The sequence below is a fragment of the Ictalurus furcatus genome, chromosome 3 (assembly GCF_023375685.1).
Source record: "Ictalurus furcatus strain D&B chromosome 3, Billie_1.0, whole genome shotgun sequence".
Classification (NCBI taxonomy): domain Eukaryota; kingdom Metazoa; phylum Chordata; class Actinopteri; order Siluriformes; family Ictaluridae; genus Ictalurus; species Ictalurus furcatus.
This window is the reverse complement of record NC_071257.1, coordinates 28,649,241-28,668,858: the sequence shown is the minus strand read 5'-3', so window position 1 is coordinate 28,668,858 and position 19,618 is coordinate 28,649,241. Positions and strand designations below refer to the sequence as shown.

The 19,618-nt window shown below is 41.9% G+C and overlaps 1 protein-coding gene across 3 annotated transcripts in view; it reads right to left on the bottom strand.

The window, feature by feature from the left end:
• rgs12b (regulator of G protein signaling 12b) overlaps positions 1–19,618 on the bottom strand; it is a 97,346-nt gene that overhangs the window by 62,634 nt on the left and 15,094 nt on the right. For all 3 annotated transcript variants that reach the window (XM_053621930.1, XM_053621928.1, XM_053621929.1), the window contains exon 4: positions 9,264–9,374. In XM_053621930.1, the coding sequence (XP_053477905.1) occupies positions 9,264–9,374 (111 nt within the window). The remainder of the gene's footprint in view (positions 1–9,263; positions 9,375–19,618) is intronic.

Genomic DNA, 19,618 nt, shown 5'->3' with positions numbered 1-19,618 from the left:
TTGTTTTTAAGCTCCATAACATTAAAACAGCCTGCTTAATATTGTGTAGGTCCCCCTTGTGCTGCCAAAACAGCTCTGACCCGTGGAGGCATGGACTCCACAAGACCTCTGAAGGTGTTCTGTGGTATTTGGCACCAAGACGTTAGCAGCAAAGTCCTGTAAGTTGCAAGGTGGGGCCTTCATGGATCGGACTTGTTTGTCTAACACATCCCTCAGATGCTCGATTGGATTGAGATCTGGGGAATTTGGAGAACAAGTCAATACCTTGAACTCTTTGTCATGTTCCTCAAACCATTCCTGAACAATTTTTGTAGTGTGGCAAGGCATTATCCTGCTGAAAGAGGCCACTGCAATTAGGGAATACCGTTGCCATGAAGGTGTGTACTTGGTCTGCAACAGCGTTTAGGTAAGTGATCCACATGAATGCCAGAACTCAAGGTTTCTCAGCAGAACATTGCCCAGAGCATCACACTGCCTCTGCCGGCTTGCCTTCTTCCCATAGTGCATCCTGGTGCCATCTCCCAGATAAGTGACACACATGCACCCACCCATCAACATGATGTAAAAGAAAATGTGATTCACCAAACCAGACCACCTTCTTCCATTGCTGCATGGTCCAGTTCTAATGCTCATGTGCCCATTGTAGGAGCTTTTGGCGGTGGACAGGGGTCAGCATGGGCACTCTGACCGGTCTGTGGCTATGCAGTCCCATACGCAGCAAGCTCCGATGCACCGTGTGTTCTGACAACTTTCAATCAGAGCCACCAATAACCATTTCAGCAATTTGTGCTACAGTAGTTCTTCTGTGGGATCAGACTAGACAGGCTAGCTTTCACTCCCCACGCGCATCAATGAGTCTTGGGCCCCCACGACCCTGTGACCGGTTGCCCTTCCTTGGGCCACTTTTGGTAGGTACTAACCACTGCATACTGGGAACAAGCCATGAGACCTGCTGTTTTATAGATGCTCTGACCCAGCAGCCTAGCCATCACAATTTGGCCCTTGTCAAAGTCACTTAGATCCTTACACTTACCCATTTTTCCTGCTTCCAACACATCAGAACTTCAAGAATTGACTTTTCCTTTGCCACCTAATATATCCCCCCCTTGACAAGTGCCATTGTAACAATGTCATATCACAGCAAACCAGTGACTACACTTCCCATCCTGCACTGCGGACTACAAACATGGACGACATGGAGCGCAATTCCCAGAGCACTCACCTTCATTCTAATCACGCACTCCTGCATCCAATTCACAACACTCACATCAACAGCATATAGAGACTGGTTCTACACAATGACTTTGTGAAGTATTACGCTCAGTTGCTTAGTCTCTGTCGCATTTCCAAGACTTGTCATGTTTGCTTTTCTGGTTATTGACTTTGATTACTCTGTTGACCTCGATTCTCTGCCCTGCCTAGTTTAGCCTGTTTGCCTGATCGTTTGACCCTTGCCTGCCTTGTACTACTTTCTGCCTGATCCTTTGGACTTATTGTTTAATTAAACTGCCTGGAAGCAGCAGGAGAGCAAGGAGAGTGTCACACCAGAGTACATGGAGATGTCTGAACAGCCTTCATGTCTGTCCAGTTTCCCCAGTGGACTGCCACAGGCCTCCCAGATTATGGATTGTGTGACTACCCGAGGCGGTTCATGTTCCACTGCCAAATGTACTTTTCGAGCCTGGCAAACCCCAAGCCGGATAAGAGGGAGTGGCTTGGGTTCATTGTGCCCTGGCTTTATGGCCCGGCCCGTGAATGGGCGGAGCATCTGGCCAGTACAGGGTCAAGTGCCCTCAACAATGTAACTCAGTTTGTGGAACTGTTCATAAAGGAGTTTGCGTGTCCAGGGCACAGCTACAACCTGGATCAATTTTTGAGGGGAGTCAGTTTGATGAGCAAGCCTGATCTGCCATTCCACATCTACTATGAGTGGATTGATAGGGCAGCCTCCACAGCTCAGCTTCAGCCCCCGGCTTACAGGGCAATGGTGGAGGTGATGCAGATCTGCAAGACCAAGAGCTGCTGTAAAGAAACACAGCTACAATGTCCCACATGCAGGAAACTTGGGATCCATGGATCAGCTTTCTGCTCTCATGGATGTTTCAAGAGCAGCTGGTGTGCTCACAAACAGCTCCACAAGAGAGCACCTGCAGAGCTCCAGCTGGAGGTGAACATGGCGACCTCATCTCCAGAGTTCGAACCTGAGACCCACGAGGTGGTCTCACCTGCCAAGCTCCAGTCAGAGGTCAACGTGGCGACCTCATCTCCAGAGCTCCAGCATAAAGCCAAGTTCCTGTCCGAGGTCGAAGAGACGACCTCTCAAGCCAAGTTCCTGTCTGAGGTCGAAGAGACGGCCTCCCAAGCCAAGTTTCTGTCCGAGGTCGAAGAGACGGTCTCTCACACCAAACTCCTGTCCAAGGTCGAAGAGGCGACCTCTCAAGCCAAGTTTCTGTCCGAGGTCGAAGAGACGGCCTCCCAAGACACGTTCCTGTCTGAGGTCGACGAGGCCGACACAGCACCCACATCAACAGCATATAGAGACTGGTTCTACATAATGACTTTGCGAAGTATTACGCTCAGTTCCTTAGTCTCTGTCGTATTTCCAAGCCTTACATCGTGTTTGCTTTTCTGGTTATTGATTTGATTTTGTTTACTCTGTTGACCTTGAATCTCCACCCTGCCTAGTTTAGCCTGTTTGCCTGATTGTTTGACCCTTGCCTGCCTTGTACTTTGATTTCTGCCTGATCCTTTGGACATCTTATTGTTCGATTAAACTTCCCTACTTGCACTTGCTTCCGTCCTATGCCTACATTATGTGACAAACAAGATAATCAACGTTATTCACTTCACCTCTCAGTGGTTTTAATATTATGGCTGATCCATGTACATATACTATATTATGCTACTTTATATTAAACCCAATATACATTAGATATTAGGTATTTTTTTTAGATTTGATGTCAGTCTTTCCAAGGTGGAGCAATGTACCAGGAGATTAAGCCAATGTTTTACAGAACGCTGGTTCCTGTCTTACTAGCAATAGTTAGTTATATTAATATAAAGGTTTGAAATGGTTGAGTATAGTTAATAAAGCAATGTCATGTCAGTGCTACAGATGTTGAGTTGGTTTCCACCCGTATCTTGTGATTCCACTGACCAGCTGCAATTCAGCTAGAGTTTCTTGCCTATTTTGGTGTTTCCTCTGCTGTGCTAAATAATCCCACATGTTTTCTATGGGACTGAGGTCCTCTGATTATGGAGGACAGTCCCAGTTGTACCGTTATGCCCTCTGGACAAGTAAGACACACTGCTTGCTCTACGCAGCCTACAGTTTCCATCTTTCCATATTTCCATCTGTTTCCATCCCATATGTTCAAGAGAACAAAATCATCACTTCTGGGGAAACTGCCGCAAAGTATCAATATAAATGGAAGCTGTTGCAACCGGGAAGCCACTGCGCCTCTTTTTTCCCAATATAATAAATGACTTGTGCTTCACAGAGCGCAGATGAATGCCTGATATTTGGGAACGGAATCGTGTGAGACAGTTCTGGGAGGTAATTATACCAGATCATTTCGATGACAGACTTTGGCTCAGAATGACAAAATCAACATTTGAGATCCTGAGCAATGAGATTGGTCCACTGTTAGTCTAGTTATGTAACCCATCGCACCCCAGTTCCCAGAGAAAAATGCATTGCCATTGCGCTATACAAGTTGGCCACATGCTGTGAATATCCAATCTCATCAGACAATTATCCAATCACATGACTTGTTGAGGCAAATTTTTGATGCGCGTCGAGGAATTTATTCAGTAAACGTGTTTCCATCGCAGTTTATGCGCATGTCTTATTATCGTATTTTTTAAAATGATCTGCCTTAATTGAGTGCATAAGGGTTTTTTTATGCACATTTTGGAGATTTTATTTGCATCTGGTGTTTTCATTCAGCGTTTTTTTTTTAAACGTGATATCCCAAAATTTGCATAAAAATACGTGAATGAAAACATAGCTAGCGTCATCCAGGAATGTGAGAGTGTCAGTGTTGTGTTATGCCTGGACAAAAATGATGTTCAAAATCTGGACAAGAAACTGACCATGTGCTTTTGTACAATATGTACAATATGGTCCTGCTATTCCTGGATGTTTGTTGTTGTTCTGTTTTTGTCCAGTTGTAAAGGTAGAGAATTCTGGAAACATTACGCCTCATTTAAAAATGTTTTTGTAGACCAAACCTTATGAATTCCTGACAGATTTTAAAAAAGTTTACGAAAGGCTGATTTTCTTTGTACATGCTTGTATGATGATAGATGCCAGTTACTTGTAAATGACTAATTATGTTCACGGCACAACTATTTTACATTTAGTGACGCCCACAAAACTCCATAAAAGTTAAGCTCACAATGACAGAATGAAGACTAAACAGTGAAAGAGCACTTCCTGAACCTGATGTTCTAGTTATGCAACTCATCATAATTTGCAGTATGACTCGAAGTTATACAATTTGAAGTCTACCAGTTGGGGTTCACGTTAATGAGTCTCCTTATATGCGAATGTTTTTCTGAAGTAACTGAGTTTTTCATGAATACCATGATAAACAATTTACGAATAACTTCATTTGTAACCCGGTTAATAAACAAGACCTATTGAACGAATTTACTGGGAGACTTGACAGAGGCAAATATTATTGCGTCATATGTAATTTGCATAAATATTAAGGAAATTTCAATTCGAATGTCGCTTATCGTCCTGTCACTTGTCGCTGTTCAATGTCGCCAGCTTGCTCGTGTCTGCTTAATGAATGTCTGCTTGTCATTTTGTCGCTTCCTAGTGCAAAAGTATGCGAGAAGAGGAATGGGGGAATGAAGTCGGAGCTTTGTAGGCTGACAGTGTGTTAGAGACAGGAGTCATTACAGCGAGCAACAGAGAGCAGGAGCAGCTCAGGAGCCTGACGCGTGGGCACCGGGATGCCCTCTCTCACTGAGTAAACACCATCGCCCACATCATGGCCTAGCAGTCAGATTGGCTGTCTGTTTGGTTACCCTGAGAAACCCTGAGGTGTGTGTGTGTGTGCTGGAGAATCAGTGATTAGTGCTTTCCTCAATGCTGTTAGTGTGTCAAAATTTAAGCATGGTGTTTTATTAACATTTAATTTGTGTCTATGTGCTTTCACATTTCACAGTGCAGTGTGTATGAACGTGTACTTTCTAAGAGACAGTAATTATGTGTGTGTGTGTGTGTGTGAGTGTGAGAGAGAGAGAGAGAGAGAGAGACCATGAGGATGTTTCGCCAAAGGGCAGTCATTAGAGTGTTTGTATGTCTGTGTATGTGTGTGTGTGTGTGTGTGTGTGTGTGTGTGTGTGTGTGGACACGGAGTCTTTTGCTAACGAGAATGAACGAAACGCTCCTCAATGCTCATTAGGAGTGTGCGCAGAAACACATGCAGACAAACACAAAACAATTACTGAGCTCCTTTTACACAAAGCAGGCTCTGTTCACACGTCAGTGTCATCATCATGCATATGGCACACTGGGAAAAAGTGATCATAGAACAATTTTACACGTATGCCGTAGTTTAATGCTAGTTAGAAAGACGTGGCAAACGAACCTGCGGCTCTAACAGACAGAGAAAAATGAAGCTAGAAACAGAGGCTTTAAAGCACCACGGGTTTGGTTGGCAGCTTGCAAGTTGCATCTCTGTCATTTACCACAAAGCAACTTTCACAGCTTTAAGATAAAGCCAGTTTCTTTTACTGGCGTTTAGCTCAAGCGCGATAAAGCCATTATGTTCAGGGCGTCTGCAGCGGGGAGAAGATCAAGATAACGACCGTGTCTCTTCCTGCTATAGGTACGTGGTCCATGTAGGTTGTCGTTGTCTATGTGGGATATGGTGGCCAATCCTAAACCACATGTCACAAGTCATTAGGAAGCATGAAACCTAAGTAGCGATGCACTGAATTGAAGATTTGTGGCCAAGGATAAACTGGCCTTGTGACAAGACACTGATTCCCAACCCGTGTTAACCAGCCTCATTAAACGATTCTCCATTAAACAGAAGCATGGTGTTTATTAATGGTATGAAAAAGTTAGACAAGACAACGATGGACGTTGTAGAAACATCTTTGTGATGGTGTGCTATGGGCTTGAGAGAAGCAGAGAGCTGTTTCCACTCTTAAGCTCTTACGGTTCAATGCTTGGTGAGTTCCTCAGTCCCATCCTGGCCCTTTCCAGAGCAGACTATCTCCATACAGGCCTGTGTTTGTGGCAAACGCCCAGCAACGGAAACCATCTAGAGTTTGATCTTATCGAGCAGCGCAGTCACTCACACACACATACACACACTCACACACACACTCACACACACTTATGAGAGTCGGAAACCATGTATGCATATTTTTAAGTGATTATGATTAATGGACGATATCCCATAGGTCTGTCCCTCATGTGAGCAGAAAACTTGATGCAATCATGACTCGGTCACTGCAGCATGACAAACCTGTGTGAATGTTATTTGGGTAAATTCGTTAACTGCTCTAGCCTTAATGAACAACTAGGTTTTTAGTAGAGATGCACCGATGTATCTCTACGGATGTTTCTAAACTATCGGCCGATAGCAGGAAAAAAAGCTTTTATCAGCGGACACTGATTATCGGCCGATAAAGGCTATTTTTCCCACTATCGGCTATCGGCCGATAGTTTAAAAACATCCAATGATCCGGGCCATTTATATCCTGTCAATCAAAATAGGGCAGGAAAACACATCGATTTTGTAAAGATGATGTCTCTTGTGTGGAATGATGACAAAACTGCAGTATGAAAACTCTGTAATCTCTGCACTGCTAAAAATTTTACACCCGATGCTGCAGCAGTGAAACAAGTGAATGTGAGACTGGCAGGAGGTTTTTTAGAATTCAGTCAATGTTAATATGAACTAATAACATTTAATAAGTTAAGAAATCTTACTTTAATCTTCAGAATTGAGTTCACGTGTAATGTTAATTAGAGTCATGTGTTTTCTGTTTATGAGACCAGTTACTTTGAAACAACTTGTTGAAATGGAGAGAATAAAGTTTTTATTTGCATCTGCTTCAGAATTGTGGAATTAATTAAAAGAATGCATAAAAGGCAGAACTGTCGGTATTGGTTATCGGCCGATATCAGTCTGAATAATCAGTACTGGCTGAGAAATTTAGTCCCGGTGCTAGTTTTTAGCTATTGTAGAGATAATCTTGGAAAACAGGACTAAGGAAAACTTAGGGAAAATGCACTATCTCACTCTGATTATTTAAATTTGTTTTATTTTTTAATAAAGAAAGGAAAGCACAGTGGCTTAGTGGTTAGCACGTTCGCCGCACACCTCCAGGGTCGGGGGTTCGATTCCCACCGTGGCCCTGTGTGTGTGGAGTTTGCATGTTCTCCCCGTGCTGCGGGGGTTTCCTCCGGGTACTCCGGTTTCCTCCCCCAGTCCAAAGATATGCGTAGGCTGATTGGCGTGTCTGAAGTGTCCGTAGTGTATGAATGGGTGTGTGAGTGTGTATGTGAGTGTGCCCTGAGATGGATTTGCACCCCGTCCAGGGTGTACCCCGCCTTGTGCCCCATGCTCCCTGGGATAGGCTCCAGGTTTTATAGGGGATTATGGGCCGGATAATGTACGTACATCAGAAATGCGTGTGAACTACGGTGGCCATGTTTCCCATGCAAAGGCTGTAAAAAAAAAAAAAAAAAAAAAAAAAATATGTGTCTCCCTTTTCCAGAGCTGGATTTTCATGTGGTTTTTCAGATGTAGTTGGGATGGAAATTTTTGCTAAAATCGGGCAGCCCTGGTTCACGATATTAGCTCTACTGTGTTCATCAAAACAAGATACATCTAACACGCTAAAGACGAGTTACTAGACCGTACCCTGGATGACTTTGCTGTTGACTCTCGACTGCCTATACAGGCCTTATTCTAAAAATTCAATAGATTTTGTAACAACTGATCATTAATATGGCGACATTGACGTTTATGTATGTGTGGCTACAAAAAGATTGAGAACCCCTGCCTCCTTACGCGTAGGTGAAAGTCTCTGGAGTTATGTGAGTAGGTGAGTGAGTGAGTGAGAGAGAGAGAGAGAGAGATACAACATTAGTCTATGTAGAGTTTCCATAACTTGTGCCAATTGCTGAATCTTACTGATATTCCGAGTTTTACTCATTTGAAGCCAGGTTCCTGCTTGGAACCATGTCCTGCTGAAGTGTGAACAAATGTAAGTGTGTGTTTATATCACATATTTTAACAGCTCACTGCCTCACTTGAGCCAAAGTGCTTGCCAAAGAATAAATGGACATACTCCTACACCGATCTCTACATGTCTGCTATCGTTCCAAATGCACGGAGAGACGCACGGAACGCACTGCCATCGCTAAACGCACCATACGAACATCTCCGAGCTTCCTGCTCCTTCCCGCCTCCTCGGTCGCCATGGCGACCTACCATCACCACGCTCATGCGCTTCTTCTGGAATCACATGTGTACACGTCACGACACACACACACACACACACACACACACGCCTGACTGCTGAAGTCTAAATTTAAACTCACATGCGTCTATGCATGAACACGCCAGGCACGTAGGGGATGGGGTTCTCTAAAAAGAGTTTAAAAAAAAAAAAAAAAAAAAAAAAAAAACAGCATGATGTCTTATTTTTGCAGATATTTCAGGACCTGTGTGGAATATATGAAGCTGACGGTGGGAGAGAGTTACTGTGTGCTGGATCGCTCTGAGAGGAAACAGACTCGCTCTCTGGAGTTCATGCTTTATATAATCACTCCCATCCATGCCAGATAGTATCACATCTCCAGCAGAATTTAGGAAAACGCACAGACAGATGAACAGATAGACTCTGTATAGTGGGAGAAACAGAAGGATAACAGAAAGACAAAGACAGGATGAGGGCACCTGTAATCAGGGTGCCTGTAGTTTGAAGTGTGTATGGTGTGTGTGTTTTTGGTGGCATGTTGTTGCGGCGAGTTCATGCAGCGTTATGATGTAGTGTGTATTATTGTGACGGGAATGTTTTGTTGGTCTGATTTCAGGGTGTGTGTGTGTTGGGGGGGGTCGGGGTGTTGTGATTTTCTATTGTGTTGTGGTGTTTATTTCTGGGATTTTTTTGTGGATCTGCTTTTAGGGTGTGTGATAGATTTCTTTTTTCTATATGGTTTTATGTGGTGTGTATTTTCCGTAGCGGATGCCTATGTGGTGTGTGATTTTAGTGTGTGTTACCTCAAGGTCGTCCAGTGAGTGAGACACGCTGAGGCGTTTGGAGCGGCCGAACGATCTCCTCCCAGACGAGCGTTGGGGAAATCCCATAGTGACGCCCCGGAACCTTCCACCCTGACACACACACACAATAAACATAAGACAAACACATATAAGTAAATACGCAGGCTTTTAGTTTGTTTACTACACACACACACACCTGCTTGCAGTTAACAGCATACTTATACACAAATTTATGAAGTGATGAGACAAACATAAAACACACAAAAAGCTTAAAGTGCTGCTTAACTCAGCAGTTCTTACAAACATTCAAATATGCAGAGCAGTATTTCTACTTACTTTGATTTCAAATTTGTAAAACAAATAATAAATAAAGTGTTCAAAATTAGTAGACATGACAGGGTGTGCTGTTATACAGTCCCTCCAGGATTTTGCGATTTTTTTTTTTTTTTTCGATTGCAGAAATGAACCAAATTCAATCTTGCTCTGCAAAATTCGGAGGAGCTTGCAATATTTCAAAATGACCGCAGATTTTCCGCAATTTTGGGCCAAGACACACATGTGATGTCATCACAACATTCAACCAAAGCCCTCTTCGGTTCACATGCACGAGTCGAACACGAGAACAGCTAAAAGGTCTACCAAAGGTTTACCAACAATCATCACTGTGCGTAACCATTTCGTGCGATTTCACCAATTCAAGTCATTTTCTGCAAGAAAACCCACAAAAATCTCCGCAAGTTGTATCGTAAATTTTTTTTAAGCCCCGCAAAATCAAGCATTTTTGGCCGCAACAATCATGAAAAAACTCTTGTGCTGTGAAATCTGGTATGGACTGGTTATAGGAAAACAATCCACCGGCGGGTGATGTGAGATGTGTGTGATGCGGCCCAGTTACTAGTCTTTCCCTGAAGTTGGTTATTTTCCTATAACAGCACATCCTGAAGTGTTTTATTTTCTGATTCAATTATTGTAAATTTACATATGTATTATTTTTATGCTGTGAGCAGCCATGTTGCTTTGACATCACATGCTGAACTCTGGGCTGAGGATTACAGCTTTCTGAGGACGAATTCCACTTTTCTTTGGGCGGCTGTGGTTCAGTTGGTAGAGCGGGTTGTACACTAATCGTAGGGTTGGCAATTCGATTCCTGCCCCACATGACTCCACATACCGAAGTGTCCTTGGATAAGACGCTGAACGCAAGTTGCTCCCGATGGCAAGTTAGCGCCTTGCATGGCAGCTCTGCTACCACTGGTGTGTGAGTATGGGTGAATGAGACACAGTTTAAAGCGCTATATAAGTGCAGACCATTTACCATTTACCATCTTTGCTGCTGGAGGAGGGAACTCCAGAGTTACGAGTTTCACTTGAATGCAGCATAACTATCCTCACAGACAAAGGACAAAAAAAAAGTTGTAGAACCGTTGATTTAACATGATACTATGTGTCTCGACAGAGAAAACAATAGGACAATAAGAAGCCTGCCAGAAGGACAGACACACAGATATGAGAGCAGATCTCCAGGAGTGGCGAGTGGCAAGTCTGATTTGAAGAGTGTATAATCAGTCTCCTGTGTTGCCTGGATACGCAGAGAGCTCTCAACTGCCTGTCTTCATACCCTGTCCCTGAGCCTCAAACACACACACAGTGAAGACACAGAGAAGCAAACACACACCGAAGGGTTTAAGTGTGTCATCTATAATCCAGCCTCAAGTGCACATCTATGGCATTTGGTACGACGGTTCAGTTTACATAGTGCTTGATTACCTACTTTGACAATAAATCCTTATGCTGGTGCAGACGTTAGAGTGTAAAGATAATGACAAGCTAATGAGTCAATAAATGTTTTAATACATAAGTTAAAAAGGAATACATTTTATAATTGCAAACACTGTGATCAGTGTTCATTTATCCTTATTCTGTGCTTGAAGACAGCTGTTCAGGCAGCTGGAAGAGTTTATTTCACCACTTCGGTGAATTTTTGTAGTATTTTTTTTGCATTGTAGATTGCCCTAAGAGCTAGCCACGGGTAACATTGGCGATGAAAAAAACTCCCAAAGACGGAGGTAGAAATGTTAGGAGGAATCAAAACGCAGCAGGGGAACCCATCACACAGTGAATCACACAAAGTCAGTGACTACGTTTACATGGACAGCAGTAATCTAATTATTGACCTTATTCTGAATAAGACAATATTGTGATTAAGGTGTTTACATGAGCTGTTTTTAGGATATTCCTTTCATGTTCCCGTTGTACATGTTATAGAACAGGGATCGATTAACGGCACACGTCATTACGGTACTGGCCACACTGTCCGACGTTCCCTCCCGAATTTCACGTATTGAAATACAGTTGGTCTTCGTTATGGTACTGTATGCAGTTTTGGGTGTTTTTATTTTTAATTTTATGAAAGCTAAAGTGCAGTTAATTATTTGTCATGCTATATGTGCAAATAGACAACTCCTTAAAGACGTGGGATGTGTCCCAGACCGCGTACTTAGCTACTATATAGTAGCCAAAACACATGTATTTCACCTACTATATAGTAGGTAAGTACGTGGTTTCGGACGCAGCCGTGCCCTATTGTTTGCCGTAAAACGGTTGAGCACTGCCGTGTGTGGTCGTGTCCTGTCGCAAATTGCGGTGAAAACTCACACACGATGTTAATAGTGTGATTACGGTGTTTACATGTCTATGACTACGTTTACATGGACAGCAGTAATCTAATTATTGACCTTACTCTGTGTAAGATAATAATGTGATTAAGGTGTTTACATGAGTCGCTTTTAGAATACTCCTCTCATGTACCCGTTTTACATGTTATAGAACAGAATTAGATTAGAGGTCCCTCCAGAATTTCACGTATCAACATACAGTTCGTCTTCGTTATGGTACCGTATAGGGTTTTGGGTGTTTTTATAAACATTTTTTGCGAACGCTTTAAGTTCAGTTAATTATTTGTCATGCTGTACGTGCAAATAGACAACTGCTTGAAGCCATGGGCTGCGTCCCAAACCGCATACTTACCGTCTAAATAGTAGCCGAGATACATGTGTTTTAACCCCACTACAGGCCTATAGTAGGCAAGTACGTGGTTTGGGATGCAGCCGTGCTCTCTTGTTTGCCGTAAAACGGTTGAGCGCTGCCGTGTGTGATCGTGTCCTGTTGCAAAATGCAGTGAAAACTCTCACACAATGTTAATAGTGTGATTAAGGTGTGTACATGTCTGCAATACACGTCGATAGTGCGACTAAAAGAGGAATACTCCACATGTCTTAAATAAATTTGTGTCTACTCCGAGTATGACCTTAATCGGATTAAGGTAATCAAAAATCGCTGTTTACATGCTAGTTTTCCGGCACCTTGCGCTGATTTTTAATGACCATGTCCACTGATACTCAGGTCGGTCAACCTCACAGTCTCTACTAAAATACTGTTTAAAGACCATGTTTTATCAATTTACTTGTATTGAAGGAAAACACTGTAATACCTAGTCTTGGTAAATTTGGTACCGTACCTCTTCTTGGAGTTAAATAAGCATGATATCGACTAATATACAGTTCCCTACTAAACTATTGGTACGGCAAGGCCAATTCAATTCTTTTTGCTGTAGACTGAAGATATTTGGGTTCGAGATCTAAAGATGAATATGAGAAGAGAGTTTAGAATTTCAGCTTTTAGTTCCTGGTATGTAGATGTGTAGATGTGTTAAACGACATAGAGCATAACACATTTTGTATCAAACCACCCAATTTGTAGGTGAGCAAAAATACTGGAACATTTGACTGACGGGCGTTTCTTGTTACCCAGGTATGTCCTGTTAGATTGTTTGTTTAAACAATAAATAACTCTGAACATCTAGCATTTGTTGTTAAACAGGATAAACCAACATGAAGACCAGAGAGCTGTCTATGGGAGAAAAGCAAGCCATGTTAATGCTGAGAAAATCGGGGAAATCAATCAGAGGCATTGCACAAACATTGCGCGTAACCAATACAACAATTTGGAATGTCCTGAAAAAGAAAGAAACCACTGGTGTACTGGGCAACAGACACCAAATGGGTCGACCAAGGAAAACAACAGCTGATGACCGAAGCATTGTGAGAGCTATAAAGAAAAACTCCAAAACAACAGTGGCATCACCAACAACCACCACAGGGCAGGGGTGAAAGTATCACAATCTACCATTCAAAGAAGACTTCGAGAGCAGAAATATAGAGGACATACTACAAGATGCAAACCACTTATCAGCAGTAAGAATCAGAAATCCAGATGGAATTCAAATGTTCTGGAACCAAGATTAACCTCTACCAGAGTGATGGAAAGGCCAAAGTGTGGAGAACGAAAGGAGCTGCTCATGATCCAAAACATACAAACTCATCTGTGAAACATGGTGGAGGTAGTGTCAAGGCTTTGGCTCATATGGCTGCTTCTGGAACAGGCTCACTAATCTTTATTGATGATGTAACTCATGATTGTAGCAGCAGAATGAATTCAGAAGTCTACAGGAACATTTTGTCTGCCAATTTACACAGAAATGGATCCAAATTATTCAGGAGGAACTTCATCACACAGCGACAATGATTCCAAACACACTGCCAACACACAGAGGACTTTATCAGGGGGGAAATGTGGAAGGTTTTAGACTGGCCAAGTCAATTGCCAGACCTTAACCCAACTGAACAGCATTTCACCTCCTGAAGAGGAGACTGTATGGAGAAACCCACCGAAACAAACAACCACTGAAAAAGGCTGGGGTAAAAGCAGGGAAAAGCATCACTAAAGAAGAAACCAACAATTTGGTGAGGTCAGTGAGTCGCACGCTTGATGCAGTTATTGCAAGCAACGGATATGCAACCAAATATTAAGTATTACTTACTTTCATTTACTTCAAGACTTATCTTATCTATGTTTTATGTTGTTTAACACATCTAGATGTAAATACCAGGAAACAAAAGCTGAAATCCTAACTCATATCTCATATCCATCTTTTGATCTCAAACTCAAATGTTTGATGTAGAGCACGAACAAATCAATTGGTCTTGCCATTCCAAAAGTTTCTGAGGGGACAGTACATACCTAATATTACCTCTAGGTAAAGGAGATATGTTAATGCATAGAGGAGTCTTTGTATCTTGAAGCTGAGGCTGAACTGTACATGAAGGACTGAACGTACAGTTCAGGACCTAACTATCACATTTGTGGTTCCCCTGCTGAATCACAGCTTTTCTCCATCTTTGGTCCTTGGAACTGCATTTGCAAAGAGCACTATAAATAGACCATTCTGTCTATTGTCTTACAAAGACTAAACACAACCATCCTAACCACTTTTTAGGAGTTGTTCTAGTCCACTGCTCACTGCGTCCCTGAGTTAAAACCATGGACGAATCAGGAAATAAACACTGGTTTTGAAGATTTGAAGCGATTCACACCCACTTGTGCCCTATGTTCATGTAAAAAAAAAAAAAATCTATGCTGTGTTATATCTAATATCAGCTTGAGGTAATATCAGGTATATCGTTTAGTGTAGAAACGTCTGTGTTAATTCCACTCCATGCCTACAAAACGCAGCCGTGTGTCCACACACACAAACCAAACAGCGAACCCGTCCAAGAATGCACCCCATAAAAGGAAACAGCGTAGGCCATTAAATCTAAAGAGGGACAGAAGACACAATGATATGTTATGTTCCGTTACAGCACACTGTTAAACAGTCACCACTGCACACTGGCTGCTCATTAAAAGAAAGACAAGACAAAAGTGAGATTACAGTGTGTGTGTGTGTTTGTGTGTGTGTGTGTGTGTGAGAGAGACACAGAGAGAAACACATCGGCTCATACGATTGCTTTCAGATGATCCCTGCCTCAAGCGGAGAATCACACACGTTTAGTCCTCTGACGCTGAAAGAAATCAGCACCCTGATCACAGACTTCCTCTTAGAGGCATCGCAACGTGTAGTAGCAGCATGTTGTGATTATGTTGCTCCAAACTGTGATTGTGATATGCATCGCAATATATTAAAAAAATGATCTTTTATTGCAACGCATTAAAAAAACAAACTGGCTTGCATTCATTTGACCATTAATGTTTGTCTTTATTTGAATAACAATTAACACCACAATTAATCTAAACGCCCAGAGAAAATGTGTCTGGACCCCCTGAGACGGTTGAAATGCTTAGAACGGAAAAAAAAAATGAGGTTCATTACCGAGATCATCTGCATTTGATGAGAAATCAATAATTAAAAACCAATACTGCTGGAAAAATTCAAATTGTATACTGGATTATGACTTATATATATATATATATATATATATACACACACACTACAAATATATAAATATAAATACTATATCAATACTATGTATATATATGTGTGTGTGTATATATATATATATATATATATATATATATATATATATATATATATATATATATATATATATATATATATATATATATATATATATATATATATATATATATATATATATATATGAAAAATGTATTAAATACATGTGAATAAACTGACCAATAATGAATAAAAAGAAGCTTGTAAATGAAAACAGCTATAAAAAATATCACTTGGAAATTTTTGATTGTTTGTTTAACATTTACTTACAAACAAGAAATGCAGTAAGGAATGTTTTAAACAAAATAAAAGAAATATGAAATGTGTGGATTTAAATGGGTTTTTCTCCCTTTTTGTACAGAAACGTTGCTGAGTCATTATTACAGGCGGCTGTGGCTCAGTTGGTAGAGCGGGTTGTCCACTAATCGTAGGGTTGGTGGTTTGATTCCCGGCCCACATGACTCCACATGCTGAATTGTCCTTGGGCAAGACACTGAACCCCAAGTTGCTCCCGATGGCAAGTTAGCGCCTTGCATGGCAGCTCTGCTACCATTGGTGTGTGTGAGTGGGTGAATGAGAAAAGCGCTTTGTAGAACCGCTAAGGAGCCTCGGGAACTCGGGGCACGAGGTGAGGGACACCCTGGACGGAGTGCCAACCCATCACAAGGCACAATCGCACACACATTCACACACTAAGGACAAACTAGAAATCAGCCTACAATGCATGTCTTTGGACTGGGGGAGGAAGAAACCCCAAAAATACGAGGAAAACATGCAAACTCCATGCGGACAGGGCGGAAGAAGGATTCGAACCCCCAACCCTGGAGGTGTGATGTTAACGTGCTAACCACTACGCCACTATGCCCCGACCCCCGTAATATAAAACATTATATAAAATAATGCGTGCTCGGGGGGAAGCGATGCGGCACGACGCACAAGCTGAGTGCCACTACCCCTCCAAAGTGCATTATTTACATATAACAGCACGGGGTTTCATTTAATACATTTACTAACTTGTCATTCTACCCAAAAGAAAAGAGCATAAACTCCTCTGTCCTGAAGACTTTCCCGTGCTGACAAACTTCTCAAATCACGTGACTGCTTACAACCGAGACGCCTTCCACAAACGTTAAATAAATGTCTCCTAACAAAAAACGTCACCACTTCAACCATCATAGGTTTTACTTTGTTAAACAGCAACCATTTATTTAAAATTAGTCTTACATTATGTGGAGCTTCCACCATACAAGTCCCTATGTGAGTTGTTACTATAGAAACAATAACGTATGGCAACAAATGCGTAATATTTTTTTGATCATAGAATTTTTATTGAAAATTTACATTTTACATAACACCCCACCCAACAACCCCAACAAACAACCACAGCCAAAACCAAAAGAATTGGGGAAACAAAAAAACAATAAACAAACAACCAGAGAAAAAAACAAACACACACTAAAAAAAAAAAAAAAAAAAAAGGGGGTAAGATGATCAGGAATTACAGTCCACCTCTCCTCAATCCACCTCCAGGGTGCGTACATCATTGAAGTAGGTAATAAATTGTGCCCATTTTCCCAAAAATGAGTCACCCCTGCCTCTGATGTTGAACTTGATTTTTTCAAGTTTTAAAAAGAAGATTAAATCTTTAAGCCAGACTGATATAGAGGGGGGTTATGGAGAGGTCCAAGACAACAGTATTCTGCGCCGAGCAAGTAACGATGCAAAGGCCACAACACTAGCTTGTTTATGGTTCAGAGGTTGACGCTGAGATGGAACACCAAAGATGGCAATTAAAGGACAGACATCCAATTTGATTTTAAGAAAGTCGGACATAGTTTTGAAGAAAGAGTTCCAAAAGTTCTGCAATTTGGGACAGAGTGCAAACATATGACTGAGGTTACAGGGCAAAAGTTTGCATTTTTCACACATGTCAGGAACATTGGGATATATTTTAGACAGTTTACTCCTAGAGAGGTGAGCTCTATGGACCACTTTAAATTGTATGAAACTAAGTCTAGCACATGACGTGGTGGTACGTATATTATCTAACGCTCTGCCCCAGTAATCATCCTCAAGCTCCAGGCCCAATTCCTCTTCCCAAGCACTAATGGTTTTGATATTGTAAGAATCATCCTGTGACCAGATCACTGCATATATCCGTGAAATAATGCCACCCTTATTAGGATTCAGCTTGAACACCTCTTCCCATGCAGACTTTGTAGGTAAGGAGGGAAAACCAGCGAATAGGGAGGAGACACAATGCCTAACTTGAAAGAAACAGAATAGGTGAGACGGAGGCAGGCTGAATGACGAGGATAATTCAGAAAAGTTTGCAAACACATTATTAATGAAAAGATCCTCAAAGCGTTTCAGACCCTTCTTTTCCCACAAAGAGAACGTGGAATCCATAAAGGAGGGGGGAAAGAGGTGGCTATTACATATAGGTGCCATGGTTGAGGCCGAGATGGATTTAAAATGACGGCGAAACTGACAGAAAATTTTTAGAGAGGTACATACTATTGGATTATCCGTGTATTGTGAAAGGGCTATAGGAAGGGAGGAGAACACCATAGCAGGGAGGGAGGTTGAAGTACAAGACTTTGCTTCTAAGTGGCACCAGGGAAGAGAGGGGGCCTGCACCCAGAGCACCAGTTTCTGAATATTAGCTGCCCAATTATAATACATGAAATTGGGCAAGGAGAGGCCACCACTTAGTCGACTCCTCTGAAGTGAAAATTTGGAAACCCTGGGAGTTTTCCCTGCTCATACAAAAGAGGAGATTAATTGGTCTATATTCTTGAAGAAAGATTTGGGTAAAAACAAAGGGATGGACTGGAAAAGGTAGAGGAATTTTGGAAGAATGTTCATTTTTACTGTGTTTATTCTACCAAGAGGGGACAATGGTAGAGCTGCCCATCTTTGGAAGGCCGACTTCATGTAGGAAATTAAGGGTGTAAAATTCGCCGCCATTAACGCAGAATTAACTCCGAGATATTTGAATTTTGAGTCCTCCAAATGAAAAGGTATTTCAGTCTGTTTTATTTTTTGGCCAGATTGGTTCATGGGTAAGCATTCACTCTTCTGTAGGTTCAGTTTATACCCGGAAAATTTCCCAAAGTCATTTAATATGCGTATTACCTCAGGACTAGATGCAATCGGATCTGTAACATAAAGTAGTAAGTCGTCAGCATATAGGGCTAGTTTATGTTCAATTCCTTTGTGAATTATACCCTGAAATACAGGAAGAGTTCTAAGCGCCATCGAGAGAGGCTCAATTGCTATGGCAAAAAGTAAGGGAGACAGAGGACGTCCCTGGCACGTACCCCGTGACAGAGTAAAATAGTCAGATTTAGCATCGTTGGTATATATGGAAGCCTGCGGTTCCACATATAATAAACGGATCCATGATATCAGTCCATCCCCAAAGCCGAACCCCCTTAGCACCGTAAAAAGATATTCCCATTCGATCCTATCAAATGCCTTTTCTGCGTCCAAAGAGATGACCACTTCAGATGAGGCGCTGTTTTGTTTTGAATACAAAATGCTAAGTAGAGTACGAATATTAGAAAAGGAATGCCGTCCTTTTATAAACTCGGTTTGCTCCTCTGAAATAATGCTAGGGAGAACCCCCTCCAAACGAGAGGCCAAAAGTTTGGCTAAAATCTTGACATCAACATTGAGGAGGCTAATAGGTCTGTACGAACTACATAATGTTGGGTCCTTCCCATCTTTGAGAAATAGAGTAATAGACGCTTGTCTCAATGTTTGTGGCAGCGTCACTAGTTCTAAGGATTCCTCGAATACAGCCAGAAGTAATGGGGCCAATACAACATGAAATTTCTTATAAAATTCAGCAGGAAACCCGTCCGGGCCAGGTGATTTCCTAGATTGCAATGAGTTGATTGAGTTAGTGATCTCATCTAAGGTGATGGGGCTGTCAAGCTCAGATGCCAATAGAGGGTCAACTCCGGGAAAATCAATATTTCCAAGAAAATGGTCCGTG